This window comes from Physeter macrocephalus, chromosome 14 (genome assembly GCF_002837175.3).
Source record: "Physeter macrocephalus isolate SW-GA chromosome 14, ASM283717v5, whole genome shotgun sequence".
NCBI lineage: Eukaryota > Metazoa > Chordata > Mammalia > Artiodactyla > Physeteridae > Physeter > Physeter macrocephalus.
In genome coordinates, this window is record NC_041227.1 from 91,297,148 (window position 1) to 91,320,795 (window position 23,648).

Sequence of the window (23,648 nt, forward strand, 5' to 3'; positions counted from 1 at the left end):
GTGCCAGGCGTGGGCTTGCTTGTCCGACGGGGCACTGCCGTGCTGTGCTCGCGTGCCGGGCGGCAGCCTGCTCTCGAGAACCCCTCTGACGCTTCCTTTCTTTGCTTCCCACAGCCGTCACTGCGGACGTCTTCTTTGCCATAAATGCTCGACCAAGGAGATTCCTGTTATAAAGTTTGATCTGAACAAGCCTGTGCGAGTCTGCAACATTTGCTTTGATGTACTGACCTTGGGTGGGGTCTCTTAGTGAGCCCCCGGGGGGCTCCAGGCTACATCCTCGGTTCCCTCCCCAGCAGCTGCTCTGCTCACCAGCCTGACCCCCCCCAACCCCCCCACCCCCCAGAGCAGGAGCTGGCAGTTGTCTTCTTGCGGCAATAGACTGGAACAGTTAAGGACCACGGTGTGATAGATCCCATCTCAAATGATTCTGTGTGATTGTCAGTTTATCAGACTATGATCAAGGTCACTAGATGTCTCACTAATTGGACCAGGCCTTTTAGCCTAAGTGGTAAATGTGATAGGAATTAGACCCCATTCTGCTAGCAATGTACAAGGATGCTTCGAAAACCATTTTCCCTTCCGGTAGCTTAGTGTCCATCTCAGAGCATTCATGAAGTCTTCCTGACTGGGCGGACTTCCCAGGCAGAGCCTGACCGTAGGAAGCTGGCATCTGGCTGCACGACAAGAGCTGGCTTTACTCTAGGGTACGTGGCTGTGGACTTTTCTGCACAGTGTTTTCGTAAAGGTAATAGGATCCTCTTGCCCTGAAATCTCGCTCTCTCTTTCTCTCTCTCTCTCTTTTTTTTTTTTTTTCTTGGGAAAAGCTAAGCTGTATTTTTAGTGAACTACCCCTTTAAAAAAGGTGAAATCTTTCTAAGCAGGGTTCAAAGATGAGAGCTGAAAAATTGTGGCCTTAACAACTGAAAGCTTTCCCAGTATTCATGCTACTCGGGTGTCAGGATCGCGGTGTGGCAGCTTGACACCTCCTAGCAGCCGGCTTGTTCTCTCATCTCGCTGTGTCCTGTCTGTGGAGCCCTCAGTCACCTGCCAGTAGGCAGTGGTGGAGAAAATGCACTTTCATCGTGCTGCACTTTTTACATAGCTGCATTATTGGTGATTCCAATTTAAAAATCCATATTCAAAAATACCCTCACACATCCGTGCATCAGTGATTCTAATGATCGGCTTTGACTGGACCTCAGCTCACACTAAGTCTTAAAGGGAAAACTCCTGCGGAGTGTCATTTGGAGCAGGAGAGTGACATGGGCCAAGCGAGGGGAAGGGGAATCTCCGGCCTCAGGCTGGCAGGTCCCATCTCCTTGACATGAGTGCTTCTTGCTGAAACCTTTTTAGTTATGTTGTGAGTGCTGTCCGTCCCAGGTCCCAGGTCCTAGGTCCTTGCCCCATAAGAGCCAACAGCCAAAGGCCCTGGCCAAGCGTGTGTGACCCCATCTTGGAAGGCTCGCTCGTGTGCTGAATGAGGCCCCCAGAGCCTACCAGGCCTTAGTTGCTGCTAGTACATGCATTAATCCTGAAGTGTTAAACTTCTTTTCTTTTGAAGGTTTGGCCAGTTTTTTAAAAAATGCACATTTAAAGAGAAACTTCTACCACTGCTTAAAAACGAAACAAAACTCTGAGATGAACAAATATGTGTTGTACAGCTATACTCAGAGATTAACAATCTCAATCTTACATACTGTTTTTTTCAGACATTTAACCACTACATTTTTTTGTATTAATGAAGTACGGATATATATGTGTAAAAGGGACTAAATATTTTTTTGCAGCAGCCTCTTGTTTTGTTTGGATAGTGGTATGTCCTCCATGTTGCTGTAGATTTATACATCTTACTGCCTAAATATGTGTGTAAAATGAGCTGATGAACCACAGTGCTACTTTTTTTTTTTTTTTTAACATTTCTGTGGGTTTATAAGATATATATGCTTTCTATGTTAATATGAGCTTGTGCACAATGTTTCGAAGAAAAAATTAATTAGAAGAGTTCCCCTGTCCCCTAAAGTCTGTGACATATTTCATATAGAATTTTTATAGGAAAACAGCTAGTCTTGGCAAACACCTGACCACACGAAGCATGTGGTCAGTTTCCATTTTCTGTTGCCTGAACAGGGCCTGAGGAAGTAGGCCTTAGTTAGGTGGCTTGATTCTTTAATCGGAAAGTAGATAATTATGCTTCAGATATGAATTGAGGTAGTCGGTACTTTTATACCTGTTCTTTTAACGTCCACGGTAGGGAGAGGAGGACGGGAATTCAGTCAGGGATGAGGTGGATTGTCCTGCCCCTGCCCTACTATACCAATTTCAGTAACACTCTAATTTCACTTAAAAATCTTAAAATCATGTTTGAAATCGTTGAGTCAAGCTTCTTTTTCTTCACAGAGTCCAGGGATAGCAATGGTACTTAGCTGCCACAAGTTGGGGGAACATTTTGTGAGTTCTGCATTGGCTTCAGGGTGCATTCTTGTAGATCTAGAAAAAGCACCTTTCCACAGTCTTAGGCTCTCCCTGCCGTGCTGATGCTTACGGGGCTGTGTCTCAGGTTCCTTGAGTGGTGGCTGACCTGGGGGGACCTGACATGCTCTCAGGCCCCTTTGTGCTCTCCAAGCCGTCAAACTTGACTCTAGAACTGCCTGGCTGTTCTTGTTACATTTTAATCCATAGCTTAACATACTAATAGAAAAAACTCAATTTTATTCATTCAGAAAGTTGCCAACTGTGAATGAGTAGAGCAGGAAGAATAAACTTTATTGAAATATAATTTGCTGAATCAGTCAACATTGTTACGCTAAATTAGCTTTTTAACTGCCTCATGCTCATCACCAGATTTATGATACAGTGTGTTCTTAACAGTCCTTTTTTTTTTTTTTTTAAAGATGAAGGTACAAACCATGTGCTATATATATAAATGGAATGGCTAAAACTAACTTGCTATGATCCTCGAACACAGGAATTTCCCACAAACTTAAGTGCCTACATACACTTAGGACTTCTTCATTTTCAGTTATCTTTTTAGTGGGGTCTCACTGAATGATGTATTCGAATGTGTGTCCGTTTGGAGTTTGCTGCCTGTGCATTGTCAACCCCAGTTACCACCTTAGTCGAGGCTGGATTAGATTGTTCAGTTCGCCTGCCATATTCTCTCCAGGAGTGGGGTCCACGTGACCACTAGTCCTCTACCTCAGAGCCCTGAGTAATTTGTGACCGCCCTGTTCAGCTTTCCTCTGTCCTCTCCCTGAATGGGGTCCCTGCATGGAACTCAGCGTGCCTGTGGGTTCACCACCACTCCCGGTTCATGTCTCCCACTTGCTGTATTGAACGGTATTGTGCTAATCTCATCTGTAGGCATGAAGTGGAGGAAAAGCCTTGGGACAGGGGAAAACCTTGATCTCCATCTAGGTTTCGTTTGAATCTGGAGAAAAAACCCTATTGAACTATGTAATGCTTAGATCTGAAAGGCAAACTAACTCCCCAGGTGACAGTAGCACGAGCAAGTAAATGTAACGCTTCCGTGACAGCCCCGCGTGGAGCTTGCGGGTTGAGACTGAGAGAGACGAGCTTTCTTCCAGGACCTGGGACTGCTTCCCTCAGGACCAGGCCCAGGAGGACTGGGCACGGGGCTGGCAAGACCAGCCCCTCCTAATCTGAAGCACCAAAGCTCCCCAGCCCCGCCGGGGAGAGGAGGAAGCCAAGGACAAATAACTTTCGAAAGGGTTTGGAAGCCACATTCTCATTTTGTGGAAGTAATTTAGTGAAGAGCTGATTATTTGACTAAACACTTATTAAATTTCCAGAAGTTATCATAGATGCCTTAAAGATTTTCTTTGGAAGATCATTGCCTGTACAGTTACTTTTTTTGTGTGGCATAAATAATATATTAACCTGTTACAACCGACAACATTGGTTTTCTGTAGCTAGGGAGTCTTGAGTTGGCAGCCTGCTCAGCTTAATGACTTAATGTCCTTTTTTGGCAGATGAGTTGGCTGTTGCCATGACATACCTGTGTGCTATGCCCAGGGGGAGGGCTGGGCCGAAACTGCAGGCACACCTTTGGGTTGATCACCTTGGCTTCCGAGCCGTTCCGGGTGGTGCCCAGTGTGGGGCGAGAGCATCATGCAGGACCATGGCACGTAGCAGCATCGTTTCTTTGGAGTCCGTGTAATGGAATGTATTTTTCAAATATTGATATTTGCATTTTCTGTAACATTTCCTTATAAATAAAATGAGGTAAAATTGTACAGTTAAAGTGGAAACCTTAATAACACATTTGTAGTTCCTTTTAATGCAAAAAGTACCAGTAAGCATTAAAAACAAACAAACAAAAATTTTAACACTCCTGACATGTGAATACATTTCTTTAACAACTACCCTCTAGGAAAATCTGAATTTCCAACACTTTTCAGAAGCACATGGTTGGCAGCAGTGAGAAAGTAGCTGTTTTAGGCATAGTGACCAGCTGCCTGGATGGCCTGTGCTCTTGGCCCGGACTTCAGCTCATGGCGACGTGTGTGACCACAGCTGCCCAGGCTCAGCCACCTGACCCCACTGCAGCTCTCCCGCGGACCCTGGAAATTCCCTCCCTGACTCCATTATTTAGGAGCAACTCGAGAAGATCCCCCCCATGGTGAGGTTTCTGCTGGCCTTGGTCTGAAGGGAGGACCGGTGCTGTGGGTTTCAGAGAAAACTAAGGAAAGTTTAGGGGTTTGCAAGTTAAAATCTAGTGATCCATAATCCCCCCATACAAACTGCACGAATCTAGTGGCTCACCTCGCCATCACACTTTCTTGAGCTAGTGTTCTCCTTTCCCTTACCTGTTTTCCATTTTGCTCACTCCCGGTTCGGACCAGCTTGGTGATTGATAAATCTCATTCTCTGGTGGCTTTACTCAGAGTTAATAGGCACTGTTGGGGGCTTCCATGTAACAATTCCAAGTAATCCTAATAGCCGTCCCTGAGGCGAACACTGGTCATATTTTGTCATAATATGTGAGTACAAACCGGCATGTTTCATAATTTCTGTGCCTTAATTTTTATGTCTGTAAAATAGAAGTGACCACGGTTCGTCCTAGCTCGCAGGGTTGCCCTGAGGAAGGTGATCAGTAATAAGTCATATGTCCTTCCTCTCATGCAAGTACACGAATTCTGGTGTGCACAGCGAGGGTCCCCTCCAGTGCGGGCTGATGGGAGCAATGTCTGCTGCCTATCTGCAGGAATCTGGGGGCCCAGGCAATAGGAAGTGCTTTCGAGGATGGAAATTCAGATTTCCACAGATTTCTGAACAGATATCCCTAACCTATCCGTAGGGTCTGTCTTTCAGATCACAGTTTGTCCTGGAGCTGAGCAAGCTAAGGGATGGCGGCAGTGGTCTTATACGGGTCCCTCTGCAAGTTAGAGGGACTGAGCTGTGGCCAAAAAATTCTGGGCTCTTCACTCTTAGTTCTGTGTTTCTAGAAAAACTGGAATCTCAGGATTAAAAGGCAGACGTTATAATTTCCTCCAGCATGTTGGAAGGCAGCCAGCTGCCCAGCCTTTGCTTTAACACTGCTCATGGTGTGGCAGAGAGAGCAGACCTGGGTAAAAAGCTCAGCTCTGTCATGCGATGACTGTTGTAACCATTAGATGTGGGGTGGGAGAATTTATGCCCCTTTTCTGAACCATAAAAAGACCCTCTCGGGCTCCCCTGGTGGCGCAGTGGTTGAGAGTCCGCCTGCCGATGCAGGGCACGCGGGTTCGTGCCCAGGTCCGGGAAGATCCCACATGCTGCGGAGCGGCTGGGCCCGTGAGCCATGGCCGCTGAGCCTGTGCTCCGCAACGGGAGAGGCCACAGCGGTGAGAGGCCCGCGTACCAAAAAAAAAAAAAAAGACCCTCTCAACGCTGGCATCGAGGTTCAGCGAGAACAGATAAAGCTCCCTCCCTGCTCAGCATGTTTGCCCAACATGTATTAGTTTCCTTCTCCACTTCCCTCTGTCAGCAAGTCTTAGCTGCCCGAGCTGAACTTTCTGTGGCTCCCATCAGGGCGGGACTACCTTCCTCCTCCATAGTCTTGCCCAGGAGAGAGGAAGGAGAGGCATTTCTCCAGTAACCACTAGCTTCTCATGGCTGAGCCTTTTGGATCATTAACATGACAACCTACTCTTGGAGAATCCTTTGGAGATTCACCCACTGCCCTGGTGTGAGGAGGCCGTTTACTATAAAGTAAGTGGTCGGCATCAAAAAGGAAACGAGTGCTCATTGAGCCAGGAAGTGAGCAGCCCGCAGAGGCTGGAGGAGGGTGTCCTGAAATGTGGGCTCAGGGGTCTTGCGTCAGCCAGAGTTCGGGCCTGTACTCGGCTGGGATGACTCTAAGTGCCTTGTTTTGCTCTTTTTCTTTATCAGTTTGTTTTGGAAGGATCTAAACATCTGTGGCCCTGGCTTCCACGCTACCCCTGCATTCCTACCCCGGAGTGGCCTCTGGCCGCTCTAACCAGGGCTTTCCTTGGCCATACTACAAGCTCCTGGAGGTCAGGAGCCTCACTTCCCCCCAGCCCCAACCCCATGGCACACAGATGCTTGGTAAATATTTGTCGAATAACCAAGGACTAAGGAGAGCAGTGGCAGTGACTAGTTCTCAGTCAGCCTGGGGTTGAGTAAGCAGGGATGCCTCAGGCACTGAGCTCAAGGGCTGTGTGGAACTCAGAATAAGGTCCTAACTTAAGTTCGCCTCCTTATCGTTTGCTCCTGCTCCAGGGAGGGCAGAGACATACCAAACCATGGAGGCACGAAGACAGCACTGAATCAGGACAAGAACCTTGAGTTCTAGGCTCAGCTTCACTGCTGCGTGCCTTTATTAAGTTCTTTGGGCCTTGGTTGCCTCATCTGCAAGAGAGAGCTAATTCTGCACACTTCTCGTGTCCTAGGTATGGTGGCTATGGGGGTACAAAGCCAAGCGATCCTTGGTCCCTGTCTCAAAGAGAGTCTGCAGTCCAATGCGAGAGGCTGATAGGAAACTCATAGTTACGGGACACTGTGACATTTGTTATTTTAGAAGTGAACACAGTATTATTTTCCTAGAGGAAAGTGCATCTAAATCCACTGGTGGGCCGGTGGTTAATGAAGCCTCCCAGTTGATCGAGCTAAGTTATTAAGGGATAAGAGGTAGAAAAACTGAGAAGAAGACATGTCATTCCAGGCAGAAGGGACGGCCGGGGTGAAGGTGTTGCAGGCATAAAGCAGCGAGGTGAAGGCTGGAGGGGTCAGTGCACGTGGGAGGTGGTGGCGGAGATACAGAGGCTGAGAGGAGACGGACCCTGGAAGGGCCTCGTGTGCCGCTGCAGAGTCAGCACCTGGTCCTTACAGATAAGGGAGCCACTGAAGAGGTTTAAACGGAGGATGCCCTGAACATCAGGGGATGGCTTGGCAGCGTGGAGGATGGGCTGGCGGGAGTGCAGTTAGACCAGGTGAGAAAGGAAGGCCTCAACCAGAGGAGGAGTACTGAGCAGGTAAGGGGGTGGGATTGCCAGGACCTGGAGACTGGTCAGGAGGAGGGGCTCGGGAGGGAAGGGGCTGGGGATGATGGCCAGGATTCTTACTTGTTGTGACGGGGTGCTTTAAGATGGCGATGGTGGAACCATCCAGGGACACTGGAAGAATCACCAGGGAGAAGATGAAGACTAGATGCCAGAACTGTGGCGTCTGCGGTGCCTGCAGAAATGGTCAGGAAAGCTGCCTGGACTAGATGACAGACTTGGCAGCTGACGCAGGAGAGAGAGGAGCTGGTGGGAAGGCGTGTGGAGGAGAGGCTTTCCAGGAGGTTGGAAGGAACCCCCGAGGGAGATAAGGGAGATGAGGAAAAAGCCAAGGGAGGCTTTCATGAGGGCCCTCAAATGGGACAGTTCCAGGTAGGTAATAATTGAATGTGGCTGTGGGTTTGCCAGTATAGAATTTATCCTGCTGTGGCGCAGGGAAGGGCGAAGCTGGGCGACTGTGTTGCAAGCAAATGGGGGCTGAGGAGCAAAGGCTGAGTACATGCAGCATTTTCCAAAGCTTTGCTGGGACGGGAAGCAGGGACAGGAAGTAGATACGGGGCCTCAGAAGAATGGGGCAGGAGGGAAGGGAAGTGAGCTGTTGAATGCAGACTTAGAGGGAAGAGCCAGGAGGCAGGAAGAGGTTAAAGGTACCGGAAAGGCAGGTGAGGAAGATCCTGCATGGCAAAAGGAGCCAAGAGCGAGAGTCAGGCGTGAAGAGCAGCTGTGGCCAAAGGGCAGCGAGCCATGCCAGTTCAGGGCAGGCAGCCTCCGTTTTCTAGTCCATGAATCTGGAAAGCTATTAAGTGAGATTAATGATAAAGGAGAGGAAAAAAGATCAAGAAAGGGAGGACAGAGAATGTTTAGATTAACAGCTGAGGGGATTGGGAAAAGTTGAGGTGAAGGCGCAGATGGGGAGAACATGAACCCGTAATCGCTCCAGATTCGTTTCCTTACCTGTAAGGTAGGAACTCCTTGCCCCCATGAGCTTAACTAGAATCCAGGAGGTAATGGGTATGAACTTGGTCCAGTGTGGGAGATTACAGATGACCTTGGACACACCACCCACTGCTGAGGCTGTTTGTATTGGCATTTGCAGCCTTGCCCAAACTTTGATGTTGTGCTAGCCAGTGTCCGTGTTAGAGCTGAGAAAGTACCTTTTTTTTTTTTTTTTTTTTTTTTGTGGTACGTGGGCCTCTCACTGCCGTGGCCTCTCCCATCGCGGAGCACGGGCTCCGGACGCGCAGGCCCCGCGGCCACGGCCCACGGGCCCAGCCGCTCCGCGGCACGCGGGACCCTCCCGGATCGGGGCACGAACCCGCGTCCCCTGCATCGGCAGGCGGACCCCCAACCACTGCGCCACCAGGGAAGCCCTGAAACTACCTTTTGCTCAAAATGCAGACTTCTCCCTTTGAAAACACACCACCCCTAATTGTAAGTGTTTGAAAGAGAAACAATATCCTTGCTTTATATTGTTGCTTTGTTCAGTCATCTGGATTTGCTGCATCCCTATAAGCAAAAACGTTTCCATTTCCAGAATTAGCCTATCCTGTTTTATTGTCACCTCTCACTATGTTGGTCCAGCTCGAATTAGTCAATGTGGCTTTTGGTTGTATTGATAAATTCAAGTTTGCCTTAGGGCAGAGGTCTTACTTTTAAGAAAGGTTGTAAAAGTCAGGGCTCACATTAGCAAGTGGGGAACCGGAACAGGGTTGTGTTGACACTGTTAGTTCGTATGGCTTTTCTGGATGTGTCTGCTTGTTTCTGAGTTGTAAGGGAATGATGTAGCCCCCGATGTCCTGACCAGGGTGGGAGTTACAAGCAGGGCCCAGGCCGGCAGCTGATCTGGGCAGCCTGGGAGTCCGTGGGAAGGAAGCTGTTGGAGCTCAGAGCCCTTCTGCGCGTCTCTCCGCTTAGCTTTGAGTTGGTCAAATTTGTGCCCATAAATACCTGCGAACTCCAAAGGATGACGGTGAGGAGATCTAGTGGCAAAAACAGGCCGACCAGTACTAGGCAGGTTGCCGAGCGCCGGCCTCGGTCACCAAAATGGTGAGCCCACGGGGAGGGGCGTGAGGCCCGTCTGCAGAGCATGGCCCAGTCCTTCCAGGCCCTCCTGTTTCCTGTAGGAGCCATCCTAGGGCACAGAGGTCAAGGGCCCACCAGGGAAAGGCAGGTGAGGGCTCCCTGTGGGCCACGGGCACGCAGGGCGCCAGCTCAGGGGGGGACACTGCACCTGGCGGCTAGGCGTGGGCAGCCTGTGTATTCCTCCAAGCTGGGGTGCTCCAGGTCCCCACGATTTCTGTGCGTAGGCTTGTCCGGCGTCTGGTCACTAGGGGGGCCAGTTGTTCTCACACACACGCAGTGGGGCTCCTTGGCACCTGGCTTAAACAGCTTCCTGGGGACGCCAATCCAGTCTCTGCTCACACCTCCACTAAGGAGAGAAGGAAAGAGGGCTGCTTAAAGCATGAAGTCGTGAGTTTCTCTGGGAAGGGAGGAGAGGGAGCAGTGAGCCAGGCCTTGTGAAAAGTAGAAGCCATTTCGCTTGCCGCCTTGGTGTTTTCCCAAGGCGGTGGTCTGCAGTGTTCACCCGAACCTTCTTGCTCTCCCCTGAGGTCCTCCAGCTTCCCCTCCGAGGGCAGAGCCCGTCGTCCTTTCACTGCTGCTCCGGCCCCTGCCCTCCGCCTTCCTAGGAGGCAGCGCCACTTCCCTGCACCGGTGGCAACACCTGTGAAAGGCTTTCCCCCACTGGCCTCTGAGCGTCTCAAAAGCAGCGTATGGCTCGAGAATCGCTATCCCGGAGCACACGTATTTGGACAAAGTTCCCCTGGGTTAACAGTCAATTTTTGGCCTCACTGAACAACACAGATGTGGTGACCTAGAAGATGGATCTGGGGGAGAGGCGGGAGAAACAGAAGGGAAGCCCGTTTACCTCCTCTGGGAGCACCAGAACCGGCTGCCCCGGGTTGAGCTCCACTCAGCATTGCATGGTGGAAACTTCTGCTTCTCTTTCAGTTCCTGTTTATTTGCCTCCAAGCCTTTGGTGATCATGGCTTCTGCCTGGGTCAGTTCTGGAGTAGGTAGCCCATCCTCTCCGTAGAACCTTCCTGTCACCCTCCCTGTGGTGACAGGAAAGCTGACATCAGAGTAGCCGTGGGAGGTGGGGCAGGAACAGAGGCTTAGCTCCTGCAGAAGTCCTAGTAAAGCCGAGTCCCCAGGGCTTCCGCCTGCCACAGTAGCCTGCTGGCTGCTGATTTATTAAGAGCTGGTTGGAGCGACTTGTGTTGCCTTCTATCCTGACGTCTCTCAACATCTTATACGACTCTGGATAGACGCCTCCCTGTTCTACATGTAGAGTCCTCCAGCACGGAAATTATAAAACCTTTCCCCTTCCGGACATCGGTTCCCTGAGAGTGGAACCACATGTCACTCATTTTTCAATGTTCCACAGTGCTTGAGGTACACGGTAGGTGTTCAAGAAATGCTTGATGAATGAATGGCTTATTGCATAACATTTTTGTGGCTCATTTCTTCCCCACATTGAATTATTTTGTCTTTTATGGATATAAATAAGTCATTTACTGAGTGTTCACTCAGCATCAGGAGCTGTGCTAGCACTTTACCAGTATTTTGTAATCCTCCTAACACCCGTTTGAGAGAGAAATCAGTGCTCCCGTGGTCCTAGGAGAGAGACTGGGAGACTGAATAGCTGGCAAGTCTCTGAAGCTAGTAAGTGGGTCTGGCCCTGAGCTGATGCTCTCCCCTCCACCATTCTTTTCTGGCTCAGTCCTTCAGTGGACAAACTGAGTGGAAACTGGTTTTAGTTTAAAATCCCTGTCAGAATTTGTAAGGTCTAAGCTATGGCAGTGGTCAGCAAGTGGTCAGTGAGCCTGTAGGCCAGAGCCAAGAAGGGATCAGTTCTTAGATGCAGGAACTTTCATCTCCGAGTCCTGAAGTGCAAGTGGCTTTCACAGCAGCCCCTGTCACAGGGCAAGAGAAGCGGCAGAAAGCACTTCCAGGAGGTTTGCCCAAGTAGGAGGAGGTGTCCGTACATACCTGCCCCTGCTGTGTCTGTCCAATCTTCTCAGTCCCCGAGCACTGAGATTCCAGGGTACGTTCGTGTACCCAAGATTCAGTTCATCTTCTCAAGTCCAACTCCCTATCCTGACCTTTCCAATTCTCTTCTTATCACTTTGTTTTTTTGGCCACTCCATGTGGCTCGCGGGATCTTAGTTCCCCAACCAGGGGTTGAACCCAGGCCCCCTGTGGTGGAAGCGCAGAGTCCTAACCGCGGGACCGCCAGGGAAGTCCCTATTATCACTTCTGCCTGTGTTCCCTGGCTTAGGAGCCTTGGATCTCTGACTCCTCCTCCACATCTAAATGTACACTTCCCTTCCTTCATGTCCAAACCATGAGCGAATCATGTCGGTCCAAACACCCTGATTCTGCCCATTCCTTTCCATTTCCACCGCTACCACCCTAATCCAGACGATGGATTATGACAGTGGCCTCCCAGTGGTCTCTGCTTCAGCTCATTCCTTCCCACAGTTCTTTCTCTACAGAGTAGCTGGGGTGACCTTTTAAAAACATAAATCACACCTCCATGCCTGGTTTATACCCTCCTATGGCTTCCTAAAACATATGGATAAAACACAAACTTCCTATCAAAGGCCTCCAAGACAACCATCTGACTTGGGTTTGCTTCTTCAGCCTCTTAAGCTGTTCCCTCCCTCACTGTAGGCTCCTTGACCATGCTTCGCTGCTCCCCGCCTCGGGTACTCTGTTCCCTCAGCCTGAAATACTCTCTTCTCAGATCTCAGGATGGCTGGCTCCTTCTCACCTTCCAGGTCTCAGCTTAATTTTCATTTCCTCCAAGAGGCCTCCCCTGGCCGTCTGCCCTAAAGGTGTCACGCACATGCCCAAACATGCATCACGTTAGTTTTAGTTTATTCACAGTCCTATCTGGAATTGTCTAGTCAGTTTGCTAGTTTATGATATTGCTCTCCCCACCAGTGAGGCCCCAGCACTCAAAGCAGCTTAGTTCAGAGCATTCATTTTGAACGCTTGTTAGAATAAATGAAGGGATCAGGGCCCAAGTCCCAGGCCTGCAGTCTATGAGTTGGCCTGGCACTGCACTTTCTCCTATAGAGGGTCTCTGTACGCACGGTGACAAGCCTGTCCTGGTGGGTTTTGGACATGAGACCCAAAGAGAGGACAGCAGTAGTAGAGGCAACAGAGAAAGAGGTAGAAGCTGTGTCGTGAGAATGGCGGTCACCATTGGCCAGGTCTCCAGAACACACAAATGACATCTCGTTTCCCCTCGAGGCCCGGCCATGTGGCTGCCCAGATGGCTTCCTACTGTCGTCCGTCAGTGTGCACCCGTGTAATAAACCTTCATCTTCTGACGCTCTGTCCTGAGGGTTTCTGGTGCCCTGAAAGAACCTAACACTGCCCTCCCCCTACAGAATGAGCTAACAGAGGACGGGAACTGCATTCAGCTCATCTGTGGTCCCCATGAGGACCAGAACCACAGTGTATCCACAGCAGATATTCTAATATATCGTGAGTTTATAACTACAGTCCTTCGGAGGCATTTCTGGCCATGTGCCCCTCACTGCCCTACAGGTTGACACCGTTCAGACAAGACGAGTTCACTCATCTAACCAAACACATCAGTTTGCTCCTCAGTATCAGTGCGATGTGTTTGGTCTAGCACCCTTTGCTGACACACAGGACTCCACTTTTATTCTTCTGTGTTGGGTGTTTTCCTTATTAACACAGTCATGTTTCAGCTTTGATTTGGCAACTTTATGGGGAAAAGGGAGAACCAAGCCTTCTGAAGGCCAGACGGATAGAGGTCAGTTCCTTCAGTGGCAAACGTAGTTGTGACTTTGAGGAGTGGCCTGGTGCAGACTGGGTGAAAACAAAGATGGGGGGTGCTGCAGGTTGGGGTGACAGGGGCCAACAGTGGTGGGCGTGGAAGAGAGGGCACTGGAAACAGAACTTCAGATTCATGAAAAAAGCCTCGGCTGGTTGGATGCGGAGGGAGCAGAGGAGTCCGTGAAAATGCCAGTGAAAGGTTCTCAGCAAAGGTAACCCAGGGAGTAAGGACAGAAGCAGACATGCAGGGGCATTAGGGGCAGAGAAAGAACTTCCAATTTAGACCTGTTCCAGTGGTGAAGTGACACTGATGTTCCTCAGGAAATTAGCGGTGTCTAAGTGGGCTCCAGTGAGAGGTCAGGGCAGCAGTAGATGGAGAAAGGGGGCCCAACCATCCCAGTTTTCAGTGTTTGTGAAGCAATCTATTGTTTAGTGTCTAACATTTCTTTAGGACACCGTTAGGTATCTTCTCATTTAGGCAGCAAGTGCGGCGCTCCACACAGCTGGCTTGAGCACGTGTTTGATGAGCATGACTTCCACCTGGGAGGCAGTTCGTTGAGGATGGGCACAGGTTGATGTCTGTCCTTCGGGGACGAAGTAAAAGGATATTTGTCAAAACCTCTTGCAAACAGGCTTTGAGCCTCCCTGACTGTGTCTGAAGCCAGACGCCTGGAACACGGCGAGATGGGGAAGCTGCCCTCCTGGGCGGGTCGCTCAAGAGTGGCGCAGGCTGTGGGGCAGCAGAGGCCAAAGCCAATGGTCGGGCAGTCCTCTCCCAGGAGCGAGAGCCAGGGAAACGGACCTCCCCGGCGGGCCCGTGGTTAGGACTCCGCGCCTTCACTGCCAAGGGCCTGGGTTGGATCCCTGGTCAGGAAACCGAGATCCCACAAGCCGTGGCACGGCCAAAAAAAAAAAAAAAAGGTGACGGAAACAAGCGCCCCAGCCATTTCCTTCTGGGACATACCGCCACACTGACAGCCAGAGTTGAAGGTGAAAAATCCGTGGGCATTTTTCAGATTTTAACCTTGAGTCCAAACCCCAAAGAATTCCAGCCCCTTAAAAAAACTGCAAGACAAACAAAACAAAACAAAAAAACAACTGCAGGGCTTCCCTGGTGGCGCAGTGGTTAAGAATCCGCCTGCCGATGCGGGGGACACGGGTTCAGCCCTGGTCCGGGAAGATCCCACCTGCCGCGGAGCAACTAAGCCCGCGCGCCACAACGACTGAGCCTGCGCTCTAGAGCCCGCGAGCCACAACTACTGAAGCCCGTGTGCCACGACTACTGAAGCCCGCGCGCCTAGAGCCCGTGCTCCGCGACAAGAGAAGCCACCGCAGTGAGAAGCCCGCGCACCGCCACGAAGAGTGGCCCCCGCTCTCGGCAACTAGAGAAAACCCGCGTGCAGCAACGAAGACCCGACGCAGCCAAAAATAAATAAATAAATAAATAAATTTATTTTTTAAAAAAAGAAAACTGCAAGACAGCTAAATGAAATATACGGAAATGACCTGTGGAATACTTACCCATGACTTCATAATTCTTCTCATAGAATGAAAGCCAACTCTGGAGTGTCAGCATCTCAGAAAGTGACAGGGCAGACACATCATCCACAAGGCCTCCTTCAGAGTAGTCCCCGGTCACAAACGCTCTGGATGCGTCTCGGCCTGCAGGGGAGATGTTTCCAGCAGATTAGCTTATAAATCACCAACACTGTAGCAACTCAAGAATCTGTTTTCTGAGAAACACCTCCCCAAGCCCTCACCGCCAGCCCCCAGCAAAGCCGACCCCTCCTCACCCCGGTGACAGACACCCTGGATCTCGGACACACTTTCTGGCACGCATCCTGTTCTTTCATTGACTTCAGCGACATTTCGCATGGTGGACCATGTCCCTTGGCTTCTGTGACACTACACTCTTGGTTTCCTCCTACCCCTCTAGCTCCTTTTCTACCAGCCTCAGACATCAGTTCTTGTTCACCTCCTTTGCTCCATCCACACCCTCCACTTGACAATCTCATCCGCTCCCGTGCTTTCAGGTACCACCTCGACGCCAAAGATGCCAAATTTGTATGTTTAGCTCAGACTTCTCTTGAGCTCCAGGCCTGTATATCCAGTTGTCTGCCCAACGTGCCTTAGATACTTTTAGACGTCACAAGTTCAAAATGTCCATACTGCATCCCCAGCCCCTGGAAACCTGCCTCTATTCTAGTACTCCCTGTCTCGGTTAATAAGCAGTTGCTCAGTCCAGAAATGTAGTCCTTGACTCCTCCTTCATCCCTCACATCCAGTCAGTCCCCAAGTCCTATAATTTCTTCCTAAATATCAGTCTGTCTGGTCCCATCTACTACTAAGCAAGCCCGGGCTGCCGTCATCTCTCATCTGAACTGCTAGAGTAACCTGCTAGGTCTCCCTGCATTCATTTGGTCCCCCGCTCATCTATTTTCCATAAAACACTTAGACTGATATTTTAAATAAGTCGATCATATCATTCTCTTGCTTGAGAATCCTCAGGGGCTTACTTTGGCCCTATGACAAGGTACATAGTCCTTAACAGGCCATTCAAGGCTCTGCACCAGCCACCGCCAACCTCACCTTGCCACCGTACTCCCTTCCTCGCTGTCCTCCTCCCCCACGAGGCTAAGGCCTCTAGTAACACCACTATGTTCTTTTTTTTTTTTTTTTTTTTTGTGGTATGCGGGCCTCCCTCTGCTGCGGCCTCTCCCGTTGCGGAGCACAGGCTCCGGACGCGCAGGCTCAGCGGCCTTGGCTCACGGACCCAGCCGCTCCGCGGCATGTGGGATCCTCCCAGACCGGGGCGCGAACCCGGTTCCCCTGCATCGGCAGGCGGACGCGCAACCACTGCGCCACCAGGGAAGCCCACCACTATGTTCTTTTAACACTCATCACAAAAATAACTGATTAACTGCTTACGTAATAACTATTTAACGTCTGTCATTTCTACTAGTCTGCAAGTTTGATCAGGGAAAAGGACACACCAAACTTCAGGATCAGTTCCCCAGTGTCTGGTAGTGCCTGATCTTTAGTAAATTCTCAATAAATATATGACTGAATGAAACCCATATATTTATAGTTAATTGATTTTCAGTAAGGGTGCCAATCAATGAGGGAAAGAATAGTCTTTACAACAAATGGTGCTGGGACAAATGAATAATGACATGCAAAAGAATGAAATTGGACCCCTACCATCTATAAAATTGACTCAAAATAAATCAATGACTTGATTATATGAGCTAAAAATATAAAATTCTTAGGAGAAAACATAGGTGTAAGTCTTTGTGACCTAGGATTAGGCAATGGTTTCTTAGCTAGGACACCAAAAGCACAAGCCACCAGAGGGAAAATAAATAGAATTTGGTCAGAAATTTTAAATTTTGTGCATTAAAGGACACTATCAAGAAAGTGAAGCCCTGAAACCATAAAACACCCAAGAGAAAACATAGGCAGCATGCTCTTTTTTTTTTTTTTTGGCCGTGCTGTTTGTGGGATCTTAGTTCCCCAACCAGGGATCGAGCCCGGGCCCTCAGCAGTGAAACTGCAGAGTTCTAACTACTGGACTGCCAGGGAATTCCTGGCAGTATGCTCTTTGACATTGGTCTTGGCAATACTTTTGGGTATGTCTCCTCAGGCAAGGAAAGAAAAGCAAAAGCAAACAAATGAAACTACATCAAACTTAAAAGCTTTTGCACAGCAAAGGAAACTATCAACAAAATGAAAAGGCAGGGGAATTCCCTAGCGGTCCAGTGGTTAGGACTCCGTACTTCCACTGCAGGGGGCCAGGGTTTGATCTCTGGTTGGGGAACTAAGATCCTGCAAGCTTCGAGGCGCAGCCAAAACAAACAAACAGAAAACCCGAAAAGGCAGCCTACTGAATGGGAGAAGATATTTGCAAACAATATATCTGATAAAGGGTTACTATCTAAAATATACAAAGAACTCATACAACTCAACATCAACAGAACGAAACAAAACAGGGACTTCCCTGGTGGCATAGTGGTTAAAAGAGTCCGCCTGCTAATGCAGGGGACACGGGTTCGAGCCCTGGTCCGGGAAGATCCCACATGCCGCGGAGCAACTAAGCCCATGTGCCACAACTACTGAAGCCCATGTGGCTAGAGCCTGTGGTCCACAACAAGAAGCCCACCACTATGTTCTTTTAACACTCATCACAAAAATAACTGATTAACTGCTTACGTAATAACTATTTAACGTCTGTCATTTCTACTAGTCTGCAAGTTTGATCAGGGAAAAGGACACACCAAACTTCAGGATCAGTTCCCCAGTGTCTGGTAGTGCCTGATCTTTAGTAAATTCTCAATAAATATATGACTGAATGAGACCCATATATTTATAGTTAATTGATTTTCAGTAAGGGTGCCAATCAATGAGGGAAAGAATAGTCTTTACAACAAATGGTGCTGGGACAAATGAATAATGACATGCAAAAGAATGAAATTGGACCCCTACCATCTATAAAATTGACTCAAAATAAATCAATGACTTGATTATATGAGCTAAAAATATAAAATTCTTAGGAGAAAACATAGGTGTAAGTCTTTGTGACCTAGGATTAGGCAATGGTTTCTTAGCTAGGACACCAAAAGCACAAGCCACCAGAGGGAAAATAAATAGAATTTGGTCAGAAATTTTAAATTTTGTGCATTAAAGGACACTATCAAGAAAGTGAAGCCCTGAAACCATAAAACACCCAAGAGAAAACATAGGCAGCATGCTCTTTTTTTTTTTTTTTGGCCGTGCTGTTTGTGGGATCTTAGTTCCCCAACCAGGGATCGAGCCCGGGCCCTCAGCAGTGAAACTGCAGAGTTCTAACTACTGGACTGCCAGGGAATTCCTGGCAGTATGCTCTTTGACATTGGTCTTGGCAATACTTTTGGGTATGTCTCCTCAGGCAAGGAAAAAAAAGCAAAAGCAAACAAATGAAACTACATCAAACTTAAAAGCTTTTGCACAGCAAAGGAAACTATCAACAAAATGAAAAGGCAGGGGAATTCCCTAGCGGTCCAGTGGTTAGGACTCCGTACTTCCACTGCAGGGGGCCAGGGTTTGATCTCTGGTTGGGGAACTAAGATCCTGCAAGCTTCGAGGCGCAGCCAAAACAAACAAACAGAAAACCCGAAAAGGCAGCCTACTGAATGGGAGAAGATATTTGCAAACAATATATCTGATAAAGGGTTACTATCTAAAATATACAAAGAACTCATACAACTCAACATCAACAGAACGAAACAAAACAGGGACTTCCCTGGTGGCATAGTGGTTAAAAGAGTCCGCCTGCTAATGCAGGGGACACGGGTTCGAGCCCTGGTCCGGGAAGATCCCACATGCCGCGGAGCAACTAAGCCCATGTGCCACAACTACTGAAGCCCATGTGCCTAGAGCCTGTGCTCCACAACAAGAGAAGCCACCGCAATGAGAAGCCCGCGCACTGCAACGAAGAGTAGCCCTTGCTCTCCGCAACTAGAAAAAGCCCGCGCACAGCAATGAAGACCCAACGCAGCCAAACATTTAAAATAAATAAATAAATAAATTAAAAAAAAAAAACCCAAGCAACCTGATTAAAAAATGGCAGAGGACCTGAATAGACATTTTTTTCCGAAGAAGCTATACAAATAGCCAACAGAGAAGTGAAAAGATGCTCAGCATCACTAATCATTAGAGGAATGCAAATCAAAACCACGAGATATTACCTCACACCTGTAGGAATGGATATTATCAAAAAGACAACAAATAACAAGTGTTGGCGAGGATGTGGAGAGAAAGGAACCTTGTACACTGTTGGTGGGAATGTAAATTGGGGAGCTACTATGGAAAACACTGTGGAGGTTCCTCAAAAAAAAAAAAAATAGAACTACCATATGATCCAGCAATTCCACTCCTGGGTATTTATCCAAAGAAAACAAAAACACAAATTCAAAAAGAAATATGCACCCCTATGTTCACTGCAGCATTATTTACAATAGCCAATATATGGAAGCAACCTAAGTGTCCATAGATGGATAAATGGATATACACATATACAATGGAATATTAGCCATAAAAGCGAATGAAATCTTACCATTTGCGACAACATGGATGGACCTATAGGGTATTATGCTAAGTGAAGTAAGTCAGAGAAAGACAAATACCGTATAATTTCACTTATATGTGGAATCAAAAAAACAAACATAACAAAACAGAAATGGACTCATAGATACAGAGAACAAACTTGTGGTTGCCCACAGGGTAGGAGGCAGGAGGTTGAATGAAATAGGTGAGGGAGATTATGAGGTACAAACTTCCAGTTATAAATAAGTATGGGGATACAGCGTAGGGCATAGAGCCAATAATACTGTAATAAGTTTGTATGGTGACAGATGGTCACTAGACCTATCGTGGTGATCATTTTGTAATATATAAAAATATCGAATCACTATGGTATACACCTGAAACTAACATAATATTGTGAGTCATTTATACTTCAAAAAAAAAGGGAAAAGACAACCTGCAGAATGGGAGGAAATATTTGCAAATTATATATCTGATAGGGGTCTAAGTGTCCAGAATATATGAAGAACTCATATATACAACTCAACAATAAAAAGACAATTTAACAATGGACAAAGGATTTGAATAGACATTTCTCCAAGGAAGATATACAAATGGTCAACAAGCACATGAAAATATGCTCAACATCATTAGTTATCAGCGAGATGCAAATAACCAAAGCCACAATGAAATACCACTTCAAACCCATAAAAATGGCTATAATCAAAAAGAAAAAAAAAGACAGTAACAAGTTTGCTGAGAATGTGAAGAAACTGGAACTCTCATACATCAATGATGGGCATGTAGGTTGGTGCAGCCACTTTAGGAAACAACGGGCAGTTTCTCAGAAAGTTAAACATAAGTTACCATATGACTCAGCAATTCCACTCCCGGGTATATACACAAGAGAACTGAAAACACATGTCCACAACAAAACTTGTACATAATGTTCATAGCAGCATTATTCATAATAAGCAAAAAGTGGAAACAACCCAAATATCCAAGAAATAATGAATAGATCAACAAAGTGTGGTATATCTATACAATGGAATATTATTTGGCCATAAAAAGGAATGGAGTCTTGACATGCCAAAACATCATGATGAACTTTGAAAACATTATGCTAAGTGAATGAAGCCAGATACAAAAGGCCACATGCATGACTCCATTTACATGAAATGCCCAGAAGAGGCAAATCGTTTGAGACAGAAAGTAGATACTGGTTGCCAGGGGCTAAGTAGTCGGAGGGGTTGGGGAATGACTCCTAATAGATATGGGGTTTCTTTTTGGGGTGATAAACTTGCTCTGGAATGAGATAATGGTGATACTTGCACATCTTTCTATGTTAAAAACCACTTGTACTCTTTAAAAGGGTGGATTTTATACCATCTGAGTATCTCTTAAAAAAATAAAAATATTGACTGAGCGAGTAAGTGAACATACCTGCTTCCCTACTAGAGTGCATAGGTGTTGGGGAGCAATGTTATAATCTCTGATTCCTCAGCACGTGGTACAGAGCCAGCTACATGGCAGTGGTCAGTAAATGGATGGTGAATAAATATTGGGCACAAAGGAACTCAGTCAACAGTAGAGCACATTGCAAAAGAAAAATCACTCCAGAAATGGAGCGTTTTCTGCTCACACTTGTGCATACAGCCATGATGGCTGCATCAGAGTGCGGCAGGAGAGTGCACCAAAGTGTCCTCACCTGGCAGGTAAGTAAAACACTTGATTCCAGTTCCAGCTCTCCTTCTCTCTGTGTAGCCCTGGGTAAGTCCCTTCCCCTTCTGGACTGTTTGAGGAGCTCAGCAACACCAACTGAACTTAATTCCTTCTCTGTCAATGCTTCTATTTCTTAAAAGTTCTCCCTAAAGACAGGGAAGTGACTTGTATTTAAGTACCAGAGGCAGCTTCCCAGTTCTCCTGAGATAATGACAAGTGGGAAATGCTTATTTCATATCAGCTTAGTCACTGACCGTAGGCTTGCTCATCATTTTCTTTTTTTTAATCTAGAAGATGGTCATTCTTCTGGGCTGGTAAGACATCTCTAAAAGTAATAGGCTGGTGCTCCTAGTTCAAGTCCTGTCAGGACTTAGTTGTGAGGGCTTTAGGCAAATCACATCCTCCAATCCCCCAAGATATAAAATAGGGAGGGGAGGACAGAATAATCCTCATCTGACAAATGTTCTCTGAGGCCTAACGTGCCAGCTTTGTTCTAAGTACTTAAGGACTGTAAATGGGGCCAGACTCCTTCCCTGTGCTCTAACCTGATAAACTTTTTTTTTTTTTTTTTTTTTGCGGTACGCGGGCCTCTCACTGCTGTGGCCTCTCCCATTGCGGAGCACAGGCTCCGCACGCGCAGGCTCAGCGGCCGTGGCTCACGGGCCCAGCTGCTCCGCGGCATGTAGGATCTTCCCGGACCGGGGCACGAACCCGTGTCCCCCGCATCGGCAGGCGGACTCTCAACCACTGCGCCACCAGGGAAGCCCCTAACCTGATAAACTTTTTTAAGGAAGGCAGACAAATAGAACGACTCAAACCAAATTACTACTTTTAGGGGAAACCTGGAGTGGGGGGAAAGGAAGATCGCTTCCGATTGGGGCACATTGAAGAAATGGTTGGAATCATTTCCAACCATTTGGGGAACTCTTGAGGCCGGGGACAGGGCGTCACTCATCTCTGGGCCCTGAGAGCCACGCAGTGTGGCACAAAGCAGGTACTGGGGGCTTCTGCTGGCGGGTAAAAAGTAACTAGTAAGAGGCGAGAGATGTGTTTCTCCAGCCTAACTCAGGAAGAGGGTGCGGAAAGACAGGGAAAGCAGAGACCGGCAACAGCTGCCCATAGTGCTGCCCGAGTCAAAACAGACCAGAAGGATGATGCAGCTGAGCCCGGTCCCCACGCTGGTCTGACGAATGTGGGGAGGAAAAGAGGAAATGAATAAACGAATGAATAAGTGAATGAATGAAGCGCAGGCGCCTACCGGCCCGCGTCGTAACAGGAAAAGGCGTGAACCGCCCCGCTAATACCTGCGAAGCCGCTATAGTGGGCCCCAGGCTCGTAGTGCCTCCGACCAGAGGACACATCGTAGACGCGTCCGAGCAATGCCAAGTAGAGGCCCGGGTCCCCAGGGCGGCCGCGATAGCGGGCCAGCTCCTCGGGTATGAAAAGGCGAAAGTCAGCGCGGGGACTCCACCAGCCCATCAGCCGTGCGGCCATCGCCGCCGCCGCCGCCGCGGCCAGGCCCAGCCAGAGCCCACGCCTGCCGAGCCTCAGCATTTAGATAGCCGCACCGCCTCGGCTCCTCCGAGCTTGCTGCCTCTCTGTCCACAACTAAGATGGCAGAGAACCGGCGCGACGTCACCAGCGCGACACGCGCTCTCCTGTGTCCGCCTGTCACCAAGGGGACAACGGAGGACTGAAAGGGGAAAGTCTGGCGAAAAGTTCACTCCCTGGCTCCAACTCTTTCTCGTACTTTTCCAGCATAGCTAGCGACTGTGGAGGGATACCGAGAAAGTGAGCAGCGGAAAGCCTTCCTGGCCGGCAGATTATCTGCCCCCAACAAAGATGGTGGCAAAGGAGCCCGCGGGATGACGTAGACGTAATGACAAACGCGCCGTCTTGGAAATCAGGCTGCCCTAACTAGCTGTCTCACGACAGCTGGTGGAGTCCGCTTGACGGCGCCTTTGCGACATCAATCCTCGCTTGTCGGCGAGGAAGCCGGAAGCCGCAGCCGCCGCCGTCCCTTCCCCGTCCCCGCCCGCCGGGTGCCGTCGGAGGTTGACAGGTCGTGGCGGGGAGGCGGCGGCGGCGGCAGAGCCGGGCGCCCGAGACGGAGACCTCATGGGGAACGCTCCGAGTCACAGCAGTGAAGACGAGGCGGCAGCCGCCGGGGGCGAGGGCTGGGGTCCGCACCAGGACTGGGCCAAGGACTCGGGCACGACCCCGGGCCCGGGCCCCGCGGCCCCGGCGCTACCTCCCGCCGCAGCGCTACTGGAGCCGGCCCGACTGCGAGAGGCGGCGGCTGCGCTGCGGCCCGCGCCGCCCTGCGAGTCTCTGGTGTCCAGGCACCACGGCGCGCTGTTGCGCTGGCTGGAAGAGCGGCTGGGCCGCGGCGAAGAGTCCGTCACCCTGGAGCAGTTCGGGGAGCTGCTGGAGGCTCGTGGCGCCGGCTTCTCGGGCGAGCGGTTCGAGGAG

General features: G+C 49.0%; 3 protein-coding genes across 9 annotated transcripts in view; 2 read left to right on the top strand and 1 right to left on the bottom strand.

Moving 5' to 3' along the window:
* The window catches only part of ANKFY1 (ankyrin repeat and FYVE domain containing 1), a 92,863-nt gene extending 88,675 nt beyond the window's left edge, over positions 1–4,188 (top strand). Inside the window, exon 25 of the mRNA XM_024127620.3 lies at positions 115–4,188. Coding sequence (XP_023983388.1) covers positions 115–247 — 133 coding nt within the window. The 3' untranslated portion in view covers positions 248–4,188. The remainder of the gene's footprint in view (positions 1–114) is intronic.
* Positions 2,803–23,539, bottom strand: CYB5D2 (cytochrome b5 domain containing 2). 7 transcript variants are annotated; one of them, XR_008619230.1, is made up of 5 exons: positions 22,481–23,024; positions 14,916–15,056; positions 10,447–10,633; positions 9,203–9,948; positions 2,803–4,225 (listed from the first exon to the last, which is right to left on the bottom strand). XR_008619230.1 is itself a non-coding variant. In XM_055090407.1 (5 exons), exons 3-5 carry the CDS (start codon positions 14,968–14,970, stop codon positions 9,732–9,734), a joined length of 459 nt encoding a protein of 152 aa, XP_054946382.1. In that variant the 5' UTR covers positions 14,971–15,056; positions 21,163–21,322; positions 21,431–21,447; the 3' UTR covers positions 5,889–9,731. The 7 variants fall into 7 exon arrangements, 6 of the variants coding, with proteins under 6 accessions (XP_054946382.1, XP_054946384.1, XP_054946379.1 ...); XM_055090407.1 differs by lacking the exons at positions 2,803–4,225; positions 22,481–23,024 and adding exons at positions 21,163–21,322; positions 21,431–21,447 and having other exon boundaries at positions 5,889–9,948; XM_055090409.1 differs by lacking the exons at positions 2,803–4,225; positions 22,481–23,024 and adding an exon at positions 23,428–23,539 and having other exon boundaries at positions 5,889–9,948.
* ZZEF1 (zinc finger ZZ-type and EF-hand domain containing 1) overlaps positions 23,161–23,648 on the top strand; it is a 78,833-nt gene continuing 78,345 nt past the window's right edge. The window contains exon 1 of the mRNA XM_055089781.1: positions 23,161–23,648. Within this exon, the coding sequence (XP_054945756.1) occupies positions 23,295–23,648 (354 nt within the window). The 5' untranslated portion in view covers positions 23,161–23,294.